The following is a 25,858-nucleotide window of genomic DNA, read 5'->3' as shown; positions in this document are numbered from 1 at the left end:
ATCCGAAATGTCCGGTGGTCTTGGCACCATGAACCAAACCCAAAACCTCCCCCCGCAAAACTTTCGGAACATACAATTTAGAATCTTTGTACCAAAACTCCCTGCATTTAATTAGAGTAGCTGGAAGGGTCTGCGAGGACAGTTCCATTTGATAACTGCGAAGGAGAGTTTCCTTAAAGGAATCAGACAGTCCTTCTACCCCCTCCAGAGAGGAATCGGTGGGCAGCTTGACCGGGGATGAAGCTGACACAGGTGCAGGGAGTGACTGAACGGGGTGCTCGGGCCCCCACACCTCAGGAACCATGGCTGTCAGTCGCTCAGAGGGAGGAGGAAGCGAGGCGGGTGGCGCTGCTGGCTCAGCCGGGCGTGGGGCTTCCCCCCCCATCGAAAGCAGCGGCGGTGGGGATCGGGCACGAGAACAGGTTTGTACGGCCAAAGTGGGCAACAGACCCCGTTGGGCAGGGGTGAAGAGTGACTCTGTGGGCCAATCAACCTTGGTGGGATATTGGGGAAGTCTGGATAAAGTGTCAGCCAGAAGATTTTACTTCCCTGGTACATATTTTAGGATGAATTGAAATTGGGCAAAGAAGTCCGCCCAGCATACGTGCTTTGCGGACAGCTTGCGCGCCCCTGTTAGGGCTTCTAGGTTTTTGTGATCAGACCATACTTCAAAGGGCACCTTGGAAACTTCTAAAAACTGCCTCCACACTGTCAGGGCATGCTTTACCGCAGCGGCTTCCTTTACCCAAACGGCCCAATTGAGTAGGGACTGAGTGAACTTTTTAGAAAAACAAGTGCACGGATGCAGGTGCCCATCCTCCCCCCGCTGCAGGAGCGCACCCCCCATCGCTACATCGGAAGCGTCTACATGTACTACGAATGGTTGATTGCAGTCCGGGTGCTGCAAAACAGGCTCGGAGGTAAAAAGCTGTTTAAGACTATCGAAGGCGGCTTGGCACTGGGGGGTCCATTCCACCCGGGCGTTGGGTAAGGTGGCTGTAATCCCCTTTCCCTTAGTCTTAAGGAGGTTCGTGATGGGTAGTGCAATCTGAGCGAAATGTGGGAGGAACGCCCTGTAAAAAATTTGCGAACTCGAGAAATCATTGGACCTGTTTACGAGTAGAGGGTGGTTCCCAACCGAGCACTGCTTGCACCTTTTCAGGATCCATAGTCAGTCCCTGGTGTGAGATAATATATCCTAGGAAAGTCAATTGCTTTTTATGGAATTCGCATTTAGACACTTTAGCATACAGCTGATTGTCTCTGAGACGTTGCAACACCTCTCAAACCAAGGCAACATGCTCATCCATGGTTTTCGAGTAAATGAGAATATCATCTAAATAAACTACCACTCCTTTGAACAGTAGATCATGGAGGATCTCATTAATGAATTGCATGAAGACCCCCGGGGCTCCTTTTAATCCTAAAGGCATCACCATAAATTCGAACATCCCAAAGCAACTGGAAAAGGCTGTCAGAGATTCATCTCCCTCCCGGATTCTGACTCTGTAATAAGCCTCGACTAAGTCCAATTTGGTGAAAATGTGTCCCTCCTTCAGTTGTCCCAAGAGATCAGAAATGAGGGGGATGGGATAAGCGCTCGTTTGAGTAACAGCATTGAGTTTTCGAAAGTCAATACACAAATGCAAATCCCCTGTTTTCTTAGGCACAAAGAAAGCCGGTGCCGAATAGGGCGTGGTGGAGGGTTGGATGAAACCGCGAGCCAAGTTCTTGTCTAAGAATTCGTAGAGAACTGTCCGTTCCGTAGGACTCATAGGATAGATCTTACTTTTTGGCAGTTTTCCATCCCCCACCACTTCAGTAGTACAGTCCGTCCGGCTGTGGGGGGGTAACACATCACACTCCTGCACATTAAACATGTCTGTAAAGCCCTGATATTCGGGCAGCACTTGGGTCGGACTGGAGGTGTCTGAGGCCAGAGCATCCCCATGGCCTGCTCCTGACACCTCTACCCTTCTCCTCTTTCCCACTCTTGTTTGCTGTTTCCCTTTGCTGTTTAATGCCAGCCTTAATTTGCTCTGATAAATGTATCTGTAAACTCTGGTTTGCACTTGCCAGGGACAGTTTGGTGTTGGGTGTCCAATTCTGGCTTGGAGGCTGAGCTCAATCCTGTGTTAGTTAAAACATTATGGCAAACTGTGGCTTGCTTAAAGGGGCAACAGGCTGAATGTACATCCCTTGGAAAGGGGTCCAGGAGCTTACAGGTTGCTTCCAAACTCCAAAACATGGTTTGGAGAATCACTGAACTGAGTCACAGCTTCTGAGCACTACCTATTCAGGTAATGAGGGTGCTGAACTCTCATGAGGATGCTGGTGAGACCACACTTGGAATACTGTGTACAGTTCTGGTCACTGCACCTAAAAAAGGATATTACAGAGCTTGAGACGGTGCAGAAAAGAGCAACCGAAATGATTAAGGGACTAGAGCAACTGTCCTATGGGGAGCAGTTAGGACGCTTAGGGCTGTTTAGCTTGGAAAGAAGGCGGCTAAGGGGAGACATGATAGAGGTCTATAAAATTATGCATGGTTTGGAGAGAGTGGACAGGGAGAATTTTTTTCCCTCTCCCATAATGCTAGAAGATGGGGTCATCTGCTAAAGCTGGAGGGTGAGAGATTCAAAACAGATAAAAGGAAGTATTTTTTCACACAACGCATAGTTAAATTGTGGAACTCCCTGCCCCAGGATGTGGTGATGGCTGCCAGCTTGGAGAGCTTTAAGAGGGGAATGGACATATTCATGGAGGAGAGGGGTATTCATGGCTATTAGTTACAATGGATACTGGTCATGCTGCATACCTATTCTCTCTAGTATCAGAGGAGCATGCCTATTATTTTGGGTGCGGTGGAACACAGGCAGGATGGTGCTGCTGCAGTCGTCTTGTTTGTGGCTTCCTAGAGGCACCTGGTTGGCCACTGTGTGAACAGACTGCTGGACTTGATGGGTCTTGCTCTGATCCAGCAGGGCCTTTCTTATGTTCTTATGTTCTTAATGCCGTCACCCAAACCAATGCCTACCCCATCCCCCTGATATCTGATTTACTGAGCCAACTAAAGGAGGGGCGCATTTTCTCCAAACTAGACTTGGTTGAAGTGTATTATCGTGTTAGGATTTGGGAGGGGGATGAGCCATTGACTGCCTTTTCCAGCTGTTTTGGGATGTTTGAGTACCTAGTGAAGCCCTTCGGGTTAAAAGGCGCCCCAGGGGTCTTCATGCAATTAATTAATGAAATCCTACATGACCTGTTGTTTAAAGGAGTAGTGGTTTACTTATATGACATTCTGATTTACTCCAAAACCTATGAGGAGCATGTTGCCATGGTTAAAGAAGTGCTACGGCGCCTCCGAGAGAACCAACTCTATGCTAAACTGTCGAGGTTTGAGTTCCACCGTGACCAATTAACTTTCCTGGGTTACATAATCTCGCACCAGGGACTAGCCATGGATCCTGAAAAGGTTCGAGCAGTAGTGGACTGGAAGCCACCTTCCACCCTAAGCAAGTGCAGCAATTCCTCGGGTTCGCCAATTTTTATAGGGAGTTCCTCCACAGCTTTGCCCAAGTTGCATTGCCTATCACTGACCTCTTGAAAACCAAGGGGAAGGGGGGTAGGGCAACTCAGCCATCCGCTCAGGTAGAATGGACACCGGAGTGTCAAAGGGCTTTTGAGACTCTCAAACGCTTGTTTACCACAAAACCTGTGCTAAAGCATCCAGATTGTGAGCGGCCGTTCGTTGTTCAGGTAGACGCTTCCAAGGTAGCCATGGGGGGGAGGGGCTTTTGTAGCTGGGGGAAGACGGCCAGTTACACCCGTGTGCTTATTTTTCTAGGAAATTTTCCCAGTCCCAGCTAAACTTGCCCATTTGGGAAAAAGAGGCTGCAGCGGTGAAACACGCTTTGGAGGTGTGGAGACATTTCCTAGAAGGAGCCGACACCCCCTTCCAAGTCTGGACTGATCATAAGAACTTGGAAGCTTTGACAGGGACTCAAACTCTCAGCCAAACAAGTACGATGGGCAGATTTCTTTTCTAAGTTTCAGTTTGTATTAAAACATGTCCCTGGGAAGCAAAATCAGCTGGCGGATACTCTATCCTGGCTTCCCCAATATCCCAGCAAACTAGAGCACCCCACGGAGTCCCTCTTCACTCCAGCCCAAAGAGGTCTCCTGCCTACTTTAGCCGTGCAAACCCGTGCCCCAAAACTGCTGTCCCCTAGGGTCACAGAAGTACCGCAACCGAATGAAGTGCTCGTCCCCCCCCCTCTGCAGCAGCCGGCTGAAGTGTCAAGAGAACCTCCCATAAGCCCAACAGCTGAAGGACTATCCAAGCTTGCTAGCACAGCCCCTGATGGTCCTGTTCTGGAGGGACTCCCCAATTCATTCAGACACTCTGATCCGTGGTTATCAAGCCGAGCAGTCGGCCAATACCTTTCCCCACGACCTCGTTAGATAGGGGGAGGTGTGGTTCAAAAACGCTGTTATATGTGCCAGAAGTACTCAGGGGGGAGGTGCTCAATCTCGCTCATTGGGCAAAAACAGTGGGACGTTTTGGCTTTGTGAAAACGCTACACCTGCTCCGCAGACAATTTTGGTGGCCGGGAATGTGATCGGGCTTGGATTCTGTCATCCGCAGCTGTCCCACCTGTGCTGCCGCCAAACATTCCTCAGGGAAACCGCCCGGATTATTGAAGCCTTTGGAAACACCTGCAGGACCATGGGAAGTCATTGCCATGGATTTTATGACTGATCTCCCGCTCAGCCAGGAGAAAACGGTACTATGGGTGGTTACAGATCTCTTTTCCAAGCAGGTGCACCTGGTTCCCTGTGCCAGCTTGCCCTCTGCCCCGAAATTGGCCCGCCTATTTGTGTCACAAATTTTCAAATATCACTCGTTCCCAAGCAAGATAATCAGCGACCGTGGAGTTCAGTTTGTGGCCATGTTTTGGAAAGCTTTTCTCAAATTGGTGGGGGTGGAGCAGGGGTTGTCAAGTGCATTTCACCCGCAGACGGATGGGCAGACCGAACAGGTTAATACTGTATTGGAGTGCTATTTACGTTGTTATGTGAATTACCACCAAGATGATTGGGTAGACCTGTTGCCCTTTGCGGAGTATGATTACAATAATCCTGTGCATCCGTCCACTGGTTTAGCCCGTTCTACATAGTACATGGGAAAGAATTCGGACCCATGGGCCATGTAGATGTATCGGGAGAGGAGGGAGGTGCCGAAATCACGGATTGGGTCTACACTATTCAAACCATGTGGCCATGCTTAGAAAAGAATTTGGAACAGGCCAAGTGAAAGTACAAGATCCAGGCAGATAAACATTGTTCACCTGGTTGGGTATTCAAAGTGGGGGATCTGGTGTACCTGTCCACCAAAAACCTGTGCTCCCTCCATCCTTGCAGGAAACTCCAGAGTCATTAACGAAGTAACTGTAGAACTCTGCCTCCCAAAATCACTGCAGAGGATCCATCCAGTGTTCCATATTAGCCTTTTGAAGCAATGTGTGTCCTCACTCAGGTGGCATCCTGAACCCCTCCCGGAGGTGCCTAGGATGGTGGTGGAGGGAAGAGCACTTCGAGGTTTCCAAAATCCTCGATTCCCGCATCCACTGGGGGGTGCTGCAGTACTTAGTTCATTGGAAACATTTCGGTCCTGCTTATGATGAATGGCTTGCTCATCACCATGTTTCAGCCCCCCCGCTAACCCGTCAGTTCCATGCATCATACCCGGACAGGCCCTCCCCGTCGGACATGGGAGGAGAGAGGCCTTGAGGGGGGCAGAATTTCAGGCATGGCCTGGGAAAGGCGCCCAGTGGTTAGGCCAGGTGGTGTTTCAAGGTCTAACTGTTGTTCATCTCTAACTCTGTTTAGTCTTTGATCGCTTCTGGGAAACCATGTTATCTAAAGGGTTGCCCTAGCAACCAGCAATCATCCTGAAAGTGTAATTTCATCTTTATAGTACCCGTCCCTGTAGTTCCCCCCCATTAGTGCCCTTGCTTAGTTACAAGTCAGTTTCTGCAATTCGTTGTACGTTTCTTAATAAACCAGTGTTCGTAGGACGACCTGCCTGGAAGTCTGTTTGTGGAATTTATATGGCGAGCCCAGAGCTGACACCCTTGAGGAGATCCTCCATGAGGTTTTGGAAGATCCCCGGGGCCGTGCTGACCCCGAACTCCAGTCGCTTCACCTGGAAGGCGCCCTGGTGCGTCATGATTGTCTGCGCGTCTGTGGAGGCATCGTCGACCAGCAGCTGCTGGTATGCCTGGGTGAGGTCGAGTTTGGCGAAGACCTTACCCCTGACAGGGGATGCCAGGAGATGGCTCACACATCCGCAGCTCCCCCCCCCTCCATCTGCATACTTAATCGCACCTCAGGCATCAAAGGAATGTGTCACCTGGACGCAACATTGTGCTAACTTTTGTTTTAGACCAGATGGCCCCATCTACCAGCATCTCCTGGAATGTGCTCAGTCAATGGTTTAGGTTAGCCTGTCTAAATTGCCCATTTCCCCACCCTAGCAGCCGACCATTAAGGTCTTTGTCTACCCAGGAACCACGAGGGAGAAGCAGTCCCAGAAGGGTATATCTGGGAAAGGCCAGTTTACACTCAGTTTACACTCTTTCTCCCTCCCACACTTGCTGTTACTCTGTCGGTCTGGGTAGCAATGCTAGACCACACAGCTTTCCAGCCTTGCTGGCCAAGTCCCGGGAACCCCCTTTCCCTCATTTTAGCTGCACAGAACCCCGGACGCCCTCTTCTGGATCAGGTGAATATTACCCCTCTTCAAAGGGAAACTGCCACGTTGGCGAACGTCTCACTACTAACACCTTTTATTCTATAGACTCTGTGTGCATTTTGTAAGAATCTGTTGTTGTGTGTGTGAACATATAATCAAGTAAATTCTTTTAAGTGAAAATCCATTGCTTTCGCCTTGTTCTGTGGTCACGGTACGGACTCTGGTATACACAGGTTAGATCCTGCAGTTACGTCATTTGACAGTTATTGATTTGCTAATTCTCCCATATAAATATTCATAACTGAGCAATTTGGCTAACAAGTTGGGGAGCAAGGATTTATAGACTGACTCAAGGACTGGCAAGTTCCAGGTCTATTTGAAAAACAGAATGTGAGGTGAGGTGAGGCCTAACATTGCCTTGGAAACTCCATGTGTGGGGAAATATACAGAGAGGTCTATACAAGTCTAGACTTATCTGCACACTCGAGGAGTGGGTTGTGGTAGCCACACTGTGTCCTCTGGAGTTTGGGTGGAGGGAAATGAATCCATTCTGAGCTCCACTGAAACCTTTCCCATGCTTCTTCTCATCCCTCACCTGCACCCTCCCAAAATGAGCAACCTCTGCACATACAATATCCACACAGGACCAAGAATGCACAGGTAGACAAGACGTCTGTGTCTCAGAGTGCCAGAGAAATGCTGAACCTCTTCCTTCCCTGACTCGTTTAGCATATAACGCAGCACATTCCGGCATCTGACTCTGTCTGGCACATAGAATTCACTTAATGAAACTCAAATCCTCCCAACAAAAGGATGAGCATCCAAAGGTCATGCTTCCATGTTCCATACAGGTCGGTCTTATCTGTGCTTCAACCCTTTTTCACAGTGCTACAAGCATTTGGGTAGTAAATAACATCTGCTTGTAATTTCTCGCGCTGTTGCCAAAAGAACATGAGATGCAAAAACCATTGTGTGCAATTGTCTGCCTGTGATTAATGACACACCTGTCCAAAAGCCCAGCCGACATGGGTATCCACCCAGGGCAGGTAGGTCATTAATCACAGCATGTTGATGGGATTGTGTTGATTTACTGGCTATAAAGGAACTGGCCATGTTCATGTTCTTTTGACTTGGCCTGTTCTTTTGACTTGACCACTGCAATATTTTGGAATCTAGAGCCAGTATCTTTAAGCATGCCATGAATATCCATTATTTTCTCTTCCCCATGTGAAAGCCATATACTTGCATTTACAGATCAGCTTCCCAAACAGGCAGCAGGTTTGAAAATACGTGATAAAGTTCAAAGGCAAAAATATTGAAGCAAAACCACAAAGAGGTTTTGCAGCACCCTAAAATCTAGCACATTTGTAATGGCAATTTCTGGTCCACAAAACTCCTTTTTGTTTTATTTTGTTTCTGCTACATATTCAATGCATGAAAATGACCTAGATCTACATTATACACTTTTGGAAGATTTTGTACTTCTGAACAGGGAACATGATGTGCAATGAAACCAATTATGCCATGCACAACTATGATTCAAATCTGCATTATATTAGGGCTGTTGATTCGGTTCGGCCCGAACTGAAAAACAGCCGAATTTCCCCTGATTCGGTGGTTTTTAGTTTTGGACGAACCGAACTCAAAAATGGCGGGCAACCGGGGAGCCGAATTCAGCGAGTTCGGGAGTTCACGAATAAATCCGGCCAATTCGGGGCTGTCAGTAAGCAGCATAACCGTCAGTAAGCAGCATTCTCCTCCCCCTGCCAATCGGTGGCCAAGCTGGGTCTTCTTCTGGCCAATCAGTCAGGATTGAGTACTGGAGGAATCAGCTGATGTGCGGCCCGGCCGGGGAGAGAGAGAGAGAGAGGGAAATCCTCGTGTGTGTGTGTGTGTGTGGGTGGGTGGGTGCTTGTGCTCCTTTCTGTGGCTGCAGGGGGTGTATTTTTTGGGGTACAGCAGAGATTCAGACAAGCCTTCTTAAGAGACCCTCCAAGTTTTGTAAACATTGGGTCAGGGGGTGCCGAGATATGGCCCCCCCTTTTTCTTTCCATGGCTGCAGGGGGTGCATTTTTTGGGGTACAGACCCCAAACATTCAGTGGAGCTTCAAATGAGCCTTCTTAAGATACCCCCCAAGTTTTGTAAACATTGGGTCAGGGGGTCTCGAGATATGGGCTCCACCCCTTTTCCCTCCCCCCTTTTCCATTTCCGTGGCTGCAGAGGGTGCTTTTTTGGGGATACAGCCCCCAAACTTTCAGCATAGCTTCAGACAATCCTTCTTAAGATACCACCCAAGTTTTGTAAAGATGGGTTCAGTGGGGGCAGAAATATCGGCTCACCCCTTTTCTCTTTCCGTGGCTGCAGGGGGTGCATTTTTGGGGGTGCAGATCCCAAACTTTGAGCGGAGCTTCAGACAAGCCTTCATAAGAGACCACCCAAGTTTTGTAAACATTGGCTCAGGGGGTCCCGAGATATGGGCTTTCCCCTTTCCCCTTTTCCCTATTGGGATGAATGGATCAGCCGATCCTGTATACATCTCCAGAGCAAAACGTCCCGTGCTTAAATGGAATCGTCTTGGATTACCCAGTCCTCCCCAGCCCCTCCTGATGGAACAGAAGACAGCCACAGTAAGACCCCTTTGGGGGCTTTAATCTACAATTTTTCTCCTGTGTGTGTGTGTGTGGGGGGAGCAGAGTCTGTGTGTGTGGGGAGGGAGCAGTTTCTGTGGGTGGGGGGGAAGCCAAAGGGAGCTTTTGCCAGTTCTGCCTGGGGTGTGTGTTCCCCCTCGAGTCTCTTTCTCCCTGGTTTGAGGGGGGGTTTCAGTTGTGTTTTCAGGTTTTCCCTCATTCATAAGAGCGGTTAGGTCTATTTGGATGCTTGCTCAAAACTTGTTTTCAAATGGTGACTTAAAGAATGCATTTGGAGTCCCATGCAAAAGGGGGAATTCCACCCCTCCTGCTCATTATGCATAGCTAGCTGCCTCTGTCCTTTCCATGGTTTGCAAACTCCCAGGTGTCAGGTGTTGCTTTGCACAGTTGCAAAGGTGTTGCTTACAAGGTTGTGTTGCTTTTCAGTCGTGTTGCTTTGCAGCTGTGTTGCAATGCTTTGCAAACTTCTCAGCTGTTTGTCGGGGCTGGGAGCTTTGTGCATGGGCGCAAGCTCTGCTCAGAGATGCACATTAAGGGTGGGGGGACCCCTTTCGGGGCCCATATCTCAGCCCCCCCTGACCCAATCTTTACAAAACTTGGGGGGGTCTTTCAAGAAGCGTCCTTTGAAGCTCCGCTGAAAGTTTGGGACCTCTACCCCCAAAAATGCCCCCCAGAGCCACGGAAAGGCACGGTTGTGTTTTTAATGGCTTTATTCGGCCGAATTTTTCCCCCCGAACTTTGAATACCTGCCGAATTGCACGGACCCGAAGCGGGGGAGTTCGGACTTCGGCATATCCCGAATCTAAACGGGCCGAATTCAGCCGAATCTGAACTATACCGAATTTTTTTAAATTCAACAGCCCTACATTATATAGCTGTCTGTGTTTTTGAATGGGGGACCTTTGTTCTGTTAAGCAAACAGCTCATGAAATTCACAGCTGTTCATTACACCATCATTCTGCTGCCTATGCTTCTGAATGGGAAACGTGACGTGCAGTGAAAGTCACCTGTGAATTATAACATCACAACAATGCACAACAATTATTTGGATTGGTATTGCAAAAACGGTGTATCTGCTATTCCAGATAAGTGTTCTGAACATGTGATGATGGTATGCCCAAAGGTGGACATTTTCCCCCAAATAAAGGGACAATCACTAAAAATTCTCCATTGAGCCTACTCCCTGAAACTCTTCTTACTCTGCTGATAAGTGATTTGTGGGGAGAGAGGGAGGAAGAAGAGCCTGGGAAACAGCATACCAAATAGCAGCCTCCATCTTAGAATTAGGTCACTAATAAGAATGAATGACAACCCAGGACCAGTTTCTCATTTGCCCAGGCCACTGCGGTAGTTTACCACCAAAAACCAAAAATTAAAAAATTCTGCTTTGTTGGATTTCACCTGATCCTCTTTATGCAGCGACGTGTGCCTCGTTTAGCACATGCCTCAGATGTTCACGCACACAAACTACAGAGATGCGCTGCATCTTTGCGTTCATAGTCTTGAATTAGGAAGTACACACAGTTGCCCAGCTGATCAGATGGCAGCGATTCAATTTCAGAGCATGATTCTTCTGCAGGAGCGGAATCTCTGAATTACATTTAGGCAAGACTTTGTTTGATTAACCTACTGAGTAAACAGATTGAAGAACATAGTGTTAATCTGAAATGCTTACTCGGAAGTAACCCCTATGAATTCCTGTCCTTGCTCAGCAAGATGATACTTCCTGGACCAAACCGGAGCCCTCAAATGGCAGACCCATCTCCAGGCAGGGATTTCTTGCTTCATTCAGACCTGCATCCCCCCCACCCACCCCAGTTCCTTTTAGAATTCTCATCCACCAAACCCCGCTGCAGGAAACTAACTGGTTGTGGTTGGCGGAGCGCTCGGAGTGGAGAAGAAGCAAAGTGAGTGAAATTCTAAGGGGGGGGGAGATGAGTGCTGGGGGGTTGGGGAGACATCTCAGGGAGACGGGAGAGTTCCTCACCGTCTGTCTAACAGCTATAAAACTGACTCAAGTTGACTTGGGATAACCGCTAAGGAGCTCCTCCTTGTTGGAAGTCTGGATCCTTTGGCTGCCCTTTGAAGTCTGAGGAGAGAGAAAGAGAGAGAGAAAGAGGAGGGAGGAGGGGGGAGGGAGAAAGTGTGTCTGTGATTTGTGCACCTCCTCCTCCTCCTCCTGCTGTTCCTGCCACAGCCTCTGCTCACTCTTCTCTCCACAGACAAGCCTGTTGCACCTGGTTCCTGGAGCATCTTTTGGCGCATGAAAGCAACCATCTGGCTGGCAGTTTGCAATTCTCCAAGGTATGCTTTTTCCCTTCTCCCTCTCAGGATCAATTTTGCTGTACCAATGCAAACTTTTTAATGTGGAGTTCATGGTGGGCTGAATTTCAATAAGACCAGCTCCAATTGTTCCAAACCGGCCCTCTTCTAATCTTCTAAATTACTTGAAGGAGAAATGCATTTACGCTTGGGTCAGATTGGAACAATTCTCAGAGGCTAGGTACAGTGAGAGGCAGGAGACAGTTATATAATACGAGTGTAGCAATAACAAATGTGCAGTAGTTAAAGTATTTTCTTTCTTTTGTTTCTCTAGCAAGCACATAGTTTTGCTGTTACTTCTTACCTGCCCCAAGTAACCAAATTCAGGTGGGTATTTTGGAACTATATTTCCATGGATGGGGCTGTCTTTGCAAGAATGCATGGTAGGCATGCTTTTTGCTCCTTTCTGGACTGAATGGAGAATAATTATTTTACTGGCGGTAGACCAGAGGTGGCTTGAAGCTTTAATGAAAACCAACTGTTTCGGGTAAGTTTCAGCCACCTGTCTCCAGGATGCATGGCCAAGAACTCTGGGGCTTTAAATTAATAGGTGTAGATTTTGAGCCACTCTGTTCAGCCGGCAGACAGCATTTACACTGCGGATGGAGGGAAAGAGATCGCAATGCCTTTTTGGAACACCATTAGACAAAACAGTCTCTACAGAGATATTTCTTGGTCTCAGGGCATGATTCTTGTTGAAAGTTCTGAGTTTGAATCCTGGTCAGGCTTTTCTTGCCTAGTTTATTAAGGTGGGGTTGCGGGAGGCTGCACCTTAAAGATTTTTGTCCCAGACAGCATGGCTCAGTGGTTTGGGTGTAGGATTCACACTTGGTTTGTGTCCAGGTGGTTGTGGGTTCCAATCCTGAAGTCCTTTAAAACCAAACCAGAGCAAGAGACTGTGCCATTGAAAAGCCCTTGGAAGGGGCTGTCATTCAGTCACAAAGCATACGTTTTGCATGCCTGGGGTCCCGGGTTCAACCGTGGACATGTCTGGAGAGCCAGTGTGGTGTAGCGGTTAAGAGCGGTGCACTAATCTGGAGAATCGGGTTTGATTCCCCACTCCTCCATATGAAGCCTGCTGGGTGACCTTGGGCTAGTCACAGTTCTCTTCAAACTCTCTCAGTCTCACCTACCTCATAGGGTGTCTGTTGTGGGTTGGGAAAGGGAAGATGATTGTAAGCCACTTTGTGACTTCTTAAAGGTAGAGAAAAAGCTGGGTATAAAAACCAACATTATTTCTTCTGCTGCTGCTGCTTCTGCTTCTTCTGCTTCTGCTGCTTCTTCTCCTCCTCCTCCTCCTCCAAGACTCTAATCTGGGATAACCTGCTGCTATTGGCAGCAGCTCTCCAAGGCCTAGGGCTAAGAGGGGCTTTGCTCAGTCCTGTTATTTTAGCTCTATTAACGGGAGATAGCTGGGATTGGAATGGGAAGTGCCTATGTATGCAGCACCTATTGGCCCTTGCTTGGGAGCAAGAGGCCCTGGTGAGCACATTCTTGGTCTCTCGGTGTGCAGAGGCAGGAAACCTCTCTGTATGCTGCCTAGAAACAGGGACTGTCTTGATGACCTCCCAGAAGCATCTGGCTGGCCAATGCTGCAAGCTTAGAGCAGGACTACACATTACTTTGGCAAACACAAATTCCCAAAGCCAGGAACATGGAGGCAGTGGGTGTTGATGGAAGGGGCTTGGCAGGAGAGGCAGCTTAACTCTTTCCAGGCCTTCTGGCTCTCCCCTGCCAGTTCACCGCTACCTTAGGTGGACTTGTTTCTGTTCCAGAAAAGTTGTGGCTGTGGAGTGGCATTTGCAAGGGAGAAGGGAGAAGTGTGTGTTAATTAATTAAATAATTTACTAAAAGTATATCCTGCCCCTCCAGAGGCCTATTCATGGTGGCTCACCAAGTAAAAACAATGCAATAAAATCACAAAAGACAAGAATATAAAGATTAACAGTATCAAAACATAAAAAAGAAACCATAAAAACAAGGCAAGGATATAAAAACTGCATAAAACAATAGTCAACATATCTGCCACATTCATATCACACCTTTATCCCACAGTTCCTCCAGTGGTAGCACATATTGTTCTCCGCTCCTCCATTTTATCCTCACAACAACCCTGTGAGGAAGGTGAGGCTGAGAGGGAGAGAGAGAGTGATTGGTCAAAAGTCACCCAGTGAAGCTTCATGGCTGAACAGGGACCTACCCATTCCAAGCCCAAAGCTCCAACCACTGCACCATATTCTACATCATATTGTGGGTTCTCTGTGCAAACTGCCCTTTGCATTAAGCATTCTGGGTCAGAGGCAGAGTTTGTCTTGTAACACGGAACACTGCTGAGAATGCGGGGTTAGACCTTATTTATACACTATGTTCAGAAAAGCACTTATGTTGAGGTTCTGGTGACAGGCACATTTAATTGGCTAATTAATTGGTCTTAGAGTCATAGCGTGTCAGAGGGGAACAGCGGGAAGTTCCCTTTAGAATTAACTCAAAGCTGGGTCCTGAGAGGAGCATCTCTGACCTTTGGGGAAGGATACTAAATCAATCCAGTCACCATTGAACACTCTTTCTAAGGCTTTCATGGGGGAAGGCAAACGGCACAAGGGCCAAGGGAGGCAGGGGGTGTGGTGCTTTCTAGGCACGATCATCAGACCAAAAGGCTGTAGGGGACAGCAACACACCGGAGGGTCCCAAGCCATAGGATGCGGCCTCACCGCTTCAACCCCCTGCAAATGGGTGGGCAATCCCAAGGCCCAGCTTGGAGACAGAACTCCCCCCACCTTACTCTGGGCATACAGCAGGGGTCACTGGGTGTGTGTGTGTGTGGGGAAGGTAGTTGTGAATCTCCTGCATTGTACAGAGGGTTGGACTGGAGGTCCCTTCCAACTCTATGATTCTATGATTCTACAGTGCGCTGGGAAAGGCCAACCCACCACTCCCTAGTTTGGTTGCCTTTTCATCGGGCTTAGTTCTCCCAGGATTTCCTTGGCCAGCACGACTGGGCCAGGAGACCTAGTGGCTCAGTGTGGAACAGGATTGGGGGAGCGTTAATAAAAGACCCATGGAGCATTAATAAAAGAAGCCCTTTCGAATTGGAAAACACAGCCTGACCACTCCCGGTGGTAAGAGCCAGGGATGAGCCAGATTTCAGGAAATTCTCTGTCCAGGCAGCCAGAAGCAGAGGTGGGGGAGGGGGAAGAGCTCATGCTTGGGTCTTACACTGGATCATTCTTAAGACTATAAATGCTCAGTGTGTTTTGCAAAATGGGGGAGATTTGGGGGGATCGTCAAAGGTGCAGTCAGCCAAGCTTTGTGGCTGATAGCTCAGCTGCAATTTAATGCAAGGAAGCTCGGGGGACTCCAGCCCTGAAGACACGGGGTGGGGAAGATGAAGAAGGGCCAGTGGGGTGGCAAGGGGCTACTCAGGTGAGAGGGGGTGGGGCTGGGACCCTAGCCATGGGTGGGCCTCCTGGCCCACACTGAAGGGCCAGCCAGATGCAGAAGAAGCTGGTGCTTCAGTCTTTGTCACTGAAACCACCTATTGATGGCTGGATCAGGCTCACCGCCAGGCAACCTTCAAATATATTTTTAGATTCCGACATAAGCCACAGGTGGATGGTGCCTTTAGCTTGCTCTGCATGATTGCAGTGACACTTACTCCCAGGCAAGCATGGCAGCACGTTGCCTTCCTGCTCAGCATTTCTCTCTGCCTTCCAGAGCTATTCTTGTTACACAGGAAAGCTCAGAGATAACCCCATTCCCAGGAGTTGCAGCTACCACCACATCAGCGCCAGCATCCCTGAGCACTGCTTTCCATGCAACTGGCTCCCTGCGCAGTTGGAGAGCTCTCCCATCCTTCCCCCACTCCTCTGAGGTGTCTCAGGATGGTTCTGGTGAACGTTCCTTGCAGGTAACTTGGAAAAAAAGTTCTCATTTTGCCTCTTGCTGCGACAGGATGAAGATCCTTGAGCGGAGCTGGCGCAGCCTGCTTGGCCACCTGAAAGGGACTCTCGCCATGGCGATCGTCATGGGGAACCTGGCCTTCGTGATCTCCCAGGTGAACGCTGCAAGGGACCTAATGGGTTTCTTTTATGGGATGCTCTGAAAATCCTGGTACTGAACTGTTTTGGTTTGAGCTCAGGCTGGACTTACAGCTTTTCACAAATTTTTGACATTGTTTTTTTTTTTAAGTCCCTTGTCTAACTCCCCACTGAGAAGTGTTCCTCTGTTCATTGTTTGCACTCTCAATTGCCCTTATTTATAGTGATGGAGTGGAGTCCAAAATAGGAGTGCTGGATTTCTTGGACCCATCCCTTTGATCTATTTAGGACTGTACCCAGTTGGGACAGAATCTGTCCCATTTTGGCCCCCACAATAGTAAAAGGGAGAGGCTCCCAAAGGGGAGATAAAGGAGGCTGTGGGGAAAAGCTGAGGCTGTCTCCAAGCCCTGTCATGTACTCAGTGGCATCGGGCACTCTGAGGACAACCTGCAATGGAGGCCAATTGAAATCAAATCCCTTGATGGCATTTTGTGTTCATCCTCCCGATTAGATCAGTTTAACTGGTGCTATTCTGAACGGATGAGGGGCTCTAGTCATTGCCAGCCATTGGGTCTCAGTGATGTAATCACATAACCAACTCTTATTGGCGAAGTGACGCCTTGAAGGCGTCTTCTGACTGATCTGGGACTTAGGAGGGTGCAACGCTGTCTAGGGCCTGGTGCTCATAGTGTGTTCCATGAAATTTTTTCTTCCTGAGAATCCTAAAATCAAAACCTGAGAATACGAACTATGGACTTAGTCTAAACTGGCATGCTCCAAGGGCAGTTGCTAGAATTCAAAAGGCAGAGTCCGGAAATATGGCTGTTAAATTAAGGGGCTGGAGACACATTCCTTATCCCAACCCCTCCAAAGATGTGATTGACAAGATGTGCAGTACTGAGTTTTGCGTGGCAGCTTGACCACTGAGAAAGGTGGCCCTTGGCTCTGAGTATGAGCTGTGAACCAGGAGCCCTGAATGCAAATTTACCTCAGCAGTGAATTCATCAGGGAGCCAAGATGCTCCCTAGACCTCCTGTCTGCCTTATGGGTTTAATAATACTTTATATTGTGAGGATTGCTGAGAGAACACATGACAGACTCCTGAAGGGTAACCATGTTAATCGTTTGCAGCGAACACCAAAAAGCTGTTGGCAGTTTAACAGATTCATTGTGTCGGAAGTTTTTCTGGACGAGCGCCTGCTTCATGTTTTCAGGAGTGTGGAGCCCTCTAAAGCTCTCAGCATTAAGCAATGAAAACCTCCCTGGGCCAGCATTCGGGGCAGGGAGCAGCCCACAAAGGGCCTTTGGGTTCTTTTTGTTTCTGGATGCCGCGCTTCTCATCAGCTTCCGTCTGCCTCGTTTTTGTTCCTTTTAAGGCATTTTTATGCTGTTTATCATATGCATTGGGGGAAAGCAAGTCACAGAGACCAATCACAGGTTGTTCCTCACAAGAGAGAAACAAAATCAAGACTGGGATGTTCGAATCAAACCAAACAGCTTGCCGGATTTGGTCTCAGTCAAATCTTATGTGCCAGGACTGCCAGAGCAGGTGCCTAAAGAGGTCTGAGAGAATTCCCCCTTCATTATGCCATCCCCATTTCCGTGTGTCACACTCGGATCTGGAAGATCTGGGTTCAGATGAAACTCCACTTGGTGACCTCGGGACAGTGACACAATCTCCACCGTCCCTACCGTACAGGACTGTTGTGAGGCTAAAAGAGCACCACGCACATTGCTCTGAGCTCTGTGGGAGATGAACAGGTGGGAAAATATGGAGATTGGTCATTTATTTAATTATTATATGCCAGTGATGCTCACTCTGTGGCTTGGGGGCCACATCTTTGACATTCTGCCTGTGGCTCTTCAGTTACCCAAAGTGGTACCCACCCCATGTCCCAAGAAAGTGGGCAAGGACATTCCCAAGTGGGGCTCATTGCTGGCGGGGGCGGTAGTGGTGGTTTCTGCATTCAAACAGCTGTTGCTGGAAGGACTGGAGGATGGGAAAGCTGCTCATCTTCCCTCAGCTACAGGCCTGATGCCAGGGATAGAATAAAGGGCCAGTCCACTCCAGCAGCGCCAACCTCACCCTTCTTTGCAACCTCTGGTTATAATTATGTATTGAATACCAATAGTCCTATTATTGTGTGTGGGGGCTGGTGGTGTGCAGGAATACAGTAGTCAAGCAGCAATTCTGGTTGGTGGGAATTGTGAATGTGGGTCACCGTGAGAGGTGGAGTGAGTATATCCCGCTTTTCAGACTAACATCAATCAAGAGGACCAGACTCTGTCTCTAGGCTTGCAAACTAAGAAGCCAGAACTTGGGAAGGGACAGGAAAGGGGCAGGCCAAAGATGGCCCCCCTCAACCACACTCAGGGCTTCTTGAGCAGCTAGCTAGCAGATGGTGCTTCCTATCAGCACAATCATGTGCAGACACATTTCAGTCTGAGCCCATGGATTTCAACTAGCTTAGACAGGAGTAACTGCATAGGATTGCATGGTAAATAAAGTTCAGCTCCAACAGCTAAGCTACTAGCTAACTATGTTTCAGCCATTAAAACTGCTTTTGTAACTATATTGATGCCATTAATTAGTTTCATTTACTTTTAAAATGACTATTCCCCCCATCCCAATGTTCACAAGGTTGGAAGAGACCACAAGGGCCATCCAGTCCAACCCCCTGCCACACAGGATCCCACAATCAAAGCACTCCCGACAGATGGCCATCCAGCCTCTGCTTAAAGACCTCCAAAGACGGTGATTGATTAGCATATCCTCTATTCCATCATCCAAGTCATGTATAAAAATATTAAATAGTACAGGTCCCATTAAAATATGATATATATATATATATATATATATATATATATATATATATATATATATATATATATATATATATATATATATATATTTAGTTAGTCAAACTAAATATCATACTTGAGTTTATTTTGAATTGTGCCCTTGTTCCTAGGAGTTCAAGGTAATGAAGATTGTTCTGCCCTCCTTTATTTTATTTTATCCTCACAACAATCCTGTGAGCTAGGTTAGGCTGAAAGAGAGAGAATCATTGATGAGTTTCATGGCAGAGTGAGGATTTGAATTCAGGTCCCACCTACCCTAGTCTAACATGATAAACATTACACTGCTAACACCTTTGACGAACGATCCTTAGAGAAGTGGAGGGTCAGCTTCCAATTCTCCACTAAGGCTGCCAGTTTAATCCAGTCCTCTACCGACTCTGGATCTCCCAGAGTCAAACAGCTGTCCAGCACTTCCCAGCGCAGTCCTTCGTGGAAATGCTGGACCTTGGTGGCTTCACTCCATTCCCTTATCTTGCAGGAAAGGGACAGAAACTCCTGAGCGTACTCACTTACAGAGTGGGCCCCCTGTTTCAAACAGCGCATGGCAATCTTTGCCTTCTCCCCACTGTGGAGATCCTCAAAACGGCGCCGCAGTGCAGACATAAATTCCAGCAGGGATTTCAAAACCCTGGGCATTGTAAAAAGAAAGAAAGAAAGAAAGAAAGAAAGAAAGAAAGAAAGAAAGAAAGAAAGAAAGAAAGAAAGAAAGAAAGAAAGAAAGAAAGAAAGAAAGCTAGCTAATGGAATAGAAGGGAGAGAGGTGGGTAGATTGCTATAGCTTCTGCTGGTTCTGTTCTAGGACTCTCTGCTTACCTGGTGTTTTCAGAATATTTCTACCTGATAGTATATAATGAATTATTTAAACAATACCGCTCCCCCAACGGACAAATGTCATAATCACTTTCAATATTAGTCCATTGTAATGAATATTGTAAGTATCACCTTCTTTTACTGAATTGTCTTGACTTTCAGCGCATTCCTGAGATGCGCCGGCGGCCCTCACCAAAGGCCTTTGGAGGCCGGCGAAGGCCCACACAAGCGCAAGGGCCCACAGTGCCGGCGTCCAGGAGGCGCACGCTGGCGTTTGTGCCCCCAGTGCCGGCGTGCAGGGTGGGATGCCAGACTTTGGCAGCTGGCGCAGCAGCACTGGGCCTGGATGCCGCTGGAGCCTGCCGCCGGCGTCCCAACACTGGCAAAGGCCACATTGTCATCCTGGTAGGCGTTCCGGGGGTGTCCTTGTGCCAGCCGGGGGGCAGGGCCGCCATTAGGTGGCTTCTGAGCTGTTTCAACTCAGGAACGCACCCTTTACCCCCCCCAAGATACGCCACCTTGTAGGTGTTGTATCTCCCTTGCAACCCTATGAGGGTTGCACTTTTTTTTTGCACTGGGCGGAGGTTTCCTAAGAAGGGAGGACCGCTGTGTTGCCTCCTAAGCCTGGCGCAGGTGTTCCAGTCAGGAATGCGCTGTTAATGTTCCACTTTCTGAATTGCTTACAACATACCGTTGCCTCAGGTAGTTAATTGTTTCTCTTGTCGAAGGCTTTCACGGTCAGAGTTCGTTGGTTCTTGTAGGTTATCCGGGCTGTGTGACCGTGGTCTTGGTATTTTCGTTCCTGACGTTTCGCCAGCAGCTGTGGCAGGCATCCTGCCACAGCTGCTGGCGAAACGTCAGGAAAGAAAATACCAAGACCACGGTCACACAGCCTGGATAACCTTCAAGAACCAATTGTTTCTCTTATTCTGTTGTCTTCTGCTGTTTGACTGCATGGCTTCATATCCTGTAATCGGTGCCGGATTTACGTATAAGCTAAACAAGCTATAGCTTAGGGCCCCACTCTCTTGGCCCCCCCCAAAAAAATTTAAAGGAAAAAAAATGGATGTACATTTCCAAAATATAAGATAAAAAACAAATAAAATAAAATCTACATACAGCAACAGTGTTTTGTGTTGTTTAGGCTCCTATGATGTAAGTAATGGGCCCTGCCTGCTAGCCTGCTCCCTAAAATATCACTTGTTTGCTCATTTCTATATATAGGGTGCCTACATTCTGCATGGACTGGTTGCATGGCAACATGTAGCATGCAGCTGCAGACGGCAGTGCAGCACAGTTGAATGTAGGTCAAGCTGTTGTACCTGTTATCTAATATTAAAGAGTGCTTGTAGACTGATGATCAGGCAGCATAGACTAAGGGTGTGAGTCTTATGCCTACTGATTGATTTAATGTAATACATAATTTATTTATTTTGATCCCATTATAAAATTACTTTAGAAAAATATTCATCTTTATTATGTAGTAGTAGGCCTATATTATTATTTACTAGTACAGTTCCCTATTACCCCCACTTGCTACTATAATACTATATATAAATATTATAATTATATTAAATAGCAGTTTGCATCAAATATTTACACCTATTATTATTTCATGTTATAGCAAGTTTCTAGACTAGATTATGAGTCTTTGTAAATTGTGTTTCTAAAGGAACTTTTGTTTTTGCCAAATGCCAATGTGTTTGCATTATTAAGTTTGTTATGAATAAAAAATCATTTTAAGTTAGAGCTTAATAATTATTTCACTATTAATATACTTCTTCTTAATTGTATTTCAGTTCAACAATTACTTCGATAAAATACATATTTTGTTATGTGCAAATGGCTTTAGATACCTATTAGGTCCATAAATTATCATATAGCATATATTCAACACAAAAAACCGTGACAATTTGTTGTTGACAAAGGACAGCTGAACATATAAAGGGCCCCATTACCTTCAATAGCTTAGAGCCTCATCAAACCGAAATCCGGCCCTGCCTGTAATCTTCCTTGAGCCAGAAAGATACTAACAAAAGTAGTTTAACCACCTAGTTTGAACTACTTTAGATAAAGTGGTAGTCAGTACCACTCAGCTGTGCAACTAGGGCTTGTGGCTTAGCTCCTACTCATCACTCCTGTTCATGCAGTAGCAGTTAGAGTGTCAGGCTAGGATCTGGGAGACCCAGGTATGAATCCCCCAGTAAGCCATGGAAGCTCTATCGGTGACCTTGGGCCAGTCACATGCTCTCAGCCTAACCTACCTCAAAGGGTTGTTGTGAAGATAAAATGGAGGGGAGGAGAATGTTGTAAAACACTTTGGCTCCCCATTGGGGAGAAAAGTGGAATATAAATGAATAATTTATAGGCGGGGCAGCCCAGGAGGTTGGCTTTGGAGGGCCTTGGGCTTGGCTAGGGATTGCCATCTCTATTCTCCTCCCCTGGAACTGACTTCAGGGATCCAAATGACACAGTCAAAATGAATAATACTCTTGTGTCTTTTGAGAAGAAGAAGAAGAAGAGCTGGTTTTTATATGCTGACTTTCTCCACCACTTAAGGAAGACTCAAACCAGCTTACAATCACCTTCCCTTTCCCCACCCCACAACAGACACCCTGTGAGGTAGGTGGGGCTGAGAGAGTGTGACTAGCCCAAGGTCACCCAGCTGGCTTCATGTGTAGGAGTGGGGAGGGGATCCAGTCCACCAAATTAGCCTCCGCCACTCATATGGAGGAGTGGGGAATCAAACCCAGTTCTCCAGATCAGAGTCCACCACTCCAAACCACCTCTCTTAGCCACTACACCACACTGGCTGAGGATCCTCAGCCTTTCACAGCACCCACCACTCTGGGTGGAGCTCCTTGCTCCTTTAGCAGTTGCATAGATAGGGAATTTTGACCTGTGTGGGTTGCCATGTGATATTGTCCTTAGTATTAAGCTAGACCAGGGGCACCTTTGGAATTCTGATACAGAGTGGTGGGTGCTGCCAAAAAATGGCTCCCACAAAATAGCTGCTGCAGGAGGCAGAGCCAGGCATCAAATGGCTGCTGTAGCTTACTTTTAGTCACACAGTGAAGATTCATGTCCTGTGGTGGCAGCTGCTGCCACAGCAACATTTTAAAAATCTGCATGGTCAATCAAAACACCAGTAGCCAATCAGAAGCTTCGCTGGGCAAAAGCCCCACCTGGCCCCACCTACTTTCTAAAACCACTTGGCAGGCACCAGGAAAGGTGTCGGCAGGTTGAAGGAGCACCGCCTCCTCTTTGGTGGGTTTGAGAGGGCGGGGTACTTCTGATTCCCTGTGTGGGATCATCACAGTCCGAGGGCCGGTCACACAAAGGCAAGTTTAAACCTGTCCTGTGGAATAAGCCGCAGACTTTCCAACCTTGTGAGAGTCAAATCCACAGGTAAAGCCCCAGTGCTGAAAGGACAGCTCCAAGCTTACCTGCCAAGCTCCCTTGCGGTGGGCTCTCCGGAGGGGGTGGCCATGCCTCCTGTAGAAAGGAAGGTTCCTCTGCTTTACCAGGGACACGCAAGGCCCTCTATTTCCCCAAACCCCAAATCATTGCAGTCTAGATATGTTTAACCTCTCTTCCCATTTATCATCTGAGCTGAATGCTTATTCCCAGCCTGGGGGGTGGGGGTGGAGAAGAAGTAAAGCTTTTCAGTTCACAAAGTTGTGTGACTAAGAATGGACATGGTAGTGTTTTAGAAAATTATGCATGGGGCGGAGTACTTGTTGCTGGCGTGGAATCCTAGATCTTTTGGAGAAAGGCGGGCCTCTAAATCTTTCGAATAAGCAAGTTATACAAAGTGCAGAGAAAGGACCTTTCCTGGAGTATCAGAACCAGGGGCACCAAAATACAGTTAATTCATTGGCAGTAGATTCAAGACAGACAAAAGCAAAAAATCATGCAGTGTATAATTAACATGTGGAATTCGCTGCCACAGGAAGTAGGGCTGTCGATTCAGTTCGGCCCGAACCGAAAAACAGCCGAATTTCCCCTGATTTGGCGGTTTTTAGTTCGGGATGAACCGAACTCAAAAATGGCGGGAAAACGGGGGAGCCGAATTCAGCGAGTTCAGGAGTTCACGAATAAATTCGGCAAATTCGGGGCGCAGCAGCATAACCGTCAGTAAGCAGCATTCTCCCCCGGCCAATCGGTGGCCAAGCTGGGTCTTCTTCTGGCCAATCAGTCAGGATTGAGTACTGGAGGAATCAGCTGCTGTGGGGCCGGGCGGGGAGAGAAAGAGAGAGAAATCCTCGTGGGTGTGTGTGTGTGCACATTCGCTCCTTTCCGTGGCTGCAGGGGGCGCATTTTTGTGGGTAGAGACTCCAAACTTTCAGCGGAGCTTCAGACGAGCCTTCTTAAGAGACCCCCCAAGTTTTGTAAACATTGGGTCAGGGGGTCCCGAGATATGGGCTCCACCCCTTTTCCTTCCCCCCCTTTCCATTTCCATGGCTGCAGGGGGAGCTTTTTTGAGGGTACAGCCCCCAAACTTTCAGCATAGCTTCAGACAAGCCTTCTTAAGAGACCCTCCAAGTTTTGTAAAGATGGGTTCAGTGGGGGCAGAAATATGGGCTCCCCCTTTTCTCTTTCCGTGGCTGCAGGGGGCGCATTTTTGGGGGTGCAGCCCCCAAACATTCAGCATAGCTTCAGACGAGCCTCCTTAAGAGACCCCCCAAGTTTTGTAAATATTGGGTCAGGGGGTCCCAAGATATGGGCTTTTCCCTTTTCCCTATTGGGATGAATGGATCACCCGATCCTGTATGCATCTCCAGCGCAGCAAATCCAAGGCAAAACCTCCCATGCTTAAATAGAATCGTATTGGATTACCCAGTCCTCCCAGCCCCTCCTGATGGAACAGAAAACAGCCACAGTAAGACCCCTTTGGGGGCTTTAATCTATAATTTTTCTCCTGTGTGTGTGTGTGTGTGGGGAAAGCAGAGTCTGTGTGTGTGTGTGTGGAGGGAGCAGTTTCTGTGGGTGGGTGGGTGGGTGGGGGCAAGCCAAAGGGGGCTTTCGCCCGTTCTGCCTGGGGTGTGTGTGCCCCCTCGAGTCTCTCTCTCCCTGGTTTGAGGGGGGGCTTCAGTTGTGTGTCCTCAGGTTTTCCCTCATTCATAAGATCGGTTAGGTCTATTTTGATGCTTGCTCAAAACTGGTTTTCAAATGGTGACTTAAAGAATGCATTTGCCTGGTCCCGACTCAAGTCCGATGCAAAAGGGGAAATTCCCCCCCTCCTGCTCATTATGCATAGCTAGCTTCCTCTGTCCCTTTCCATGGTTTGCAAACTCCCAGGTGTCAGGTGTTGCTTTGCATGATTGCAAACATGTTGCTTTGCATGGTTGTGTTGCTTTGCAGTTGTGTTGCTTTGCAAACTTCTTCGCACCTGCCCCGCCTTTGCTCCCCGCAGCTCAGCTGTTTGTCAGGGCTGGGAGCTTTGTGCGTGGGCGCAAGCTCTGCTCAGAGATGCACATTAAGGGTGGGGGGGACCCTTTCGGGCCCCATATCTCAGCTCCCCCTGACCCAATCTTTACAAAATGTGGCGGGTCTTGCAAGAAGGGTCCTTTGAAGCTCCGCTAAAAGTTTGGGACCTCTACCCCCAAAAATGCACCCCCCGGAGCAGCGGAAAGGCGCGGTTGTGTTTTTAATGGCTTTATTCGGCCGAATTGTTTTCCCTAACTTTGAATTCGCGCCGAATTGCACGGACCCGAAGCGGGCGAGTTCGGACTTTGGCATATCCCGAATCCAGACGGGCCGAATCCGGCCGAATCCGAACTATACCAAAAAAAATTTTCAACAGCCCTAACAGGAAGTTGTGGTAGCCACTGGCTTAGATTTTATTTTGTTATCTATTTTATTTCTATTTACTTGATATGTCATCGAGTGAAGCAAAGGGTATGGGTTATTTTTATTTCTATGAGAGACGATCTAAGGGTGAAATTATATATCATCCTCCTTTCTCACTGAGACTCAAGGTGGATTACAGGATACAGAGCCATGCAATCAGACAGCATAAGGCAATCAATAGACAATGCAATAGGACAAAGACTGCAGAATTAGAGAACACCACAAACAAAGGTATACCATGAATAATAGTTCAGAAAGTGGATGATAAGGCACAAAGCAAGGCAGTAAAACAGATGCCCTCTTAAAGGGCAGGAAGATAGAGAGAAGGAGTTACCTAATCCTTTGAGGCCAGTGTAGTGTAGTGGCTAGAGAGAGTCTATGATCTGGGGGATCCAGGTTCGAATCCCCAGTCTGCCATGGAAGCTTGCTGGGCGATCTTGGTCACATGAAGCTGCTTTATACTGAATCAGCCCCTTGGCCCATCAAAGTCAGTACTGTCTACTCAGAACAACAGCGGCTCTCCAGGGTCTCAGGCAGAGGTCTTTCCCATCTCCTACTTGCCTAGTCC

General features: G+C 47.9%; 1 protein-coding gene across 1 annotated transcript in view; it reads left to right on the top strand.

Moving 5' to 3' along the window:
• The first annotated feature begins 237 nt into the window (after positions 1-237).
• ADAMTSL2 (ADAMTS like 2) overlaps positions 238-25,858 on the top strand; it is a 148,982-nt gene continuing 123,361 nt past the window's right edge. Inside the window, exons 1-4 of the mRNA XM_056860191.1 lie at positions 238-422; positions 6,070-6,287; positions 11,629-11,710; positions 15,680-15,782. Of these exons, the coding sequence (XP_056716169.1) occupies positions 238-422; positions 6,070-6,287; positions 11,629-11,710; positions 15,680-15,782 (588 nt within the window). The remainder of the gene's footprint in view (positions 423-6,069; positions 6,288-11,628; positions 11,711-15,679; positions 15,783-25,858) is intronic.

Source organism: Euleptes europaea, chromosome 14 (assembly GCF_029931775.1).
Source record: "Euleptes europaea isolate rEulEur1 chromosome 14, rEulEur1.hap1, whole genome shotgun sequence".
Taxonomy (NCBI): Eukaryota; Metazoa; Chordata; class Lepidosauria; order Squamata; family Sphaerodactylidae; genus Euleptes; species Euleptes europaea.
This window is presented reverse-complemented; position numbering and strand designations above follow the sequence as displayed.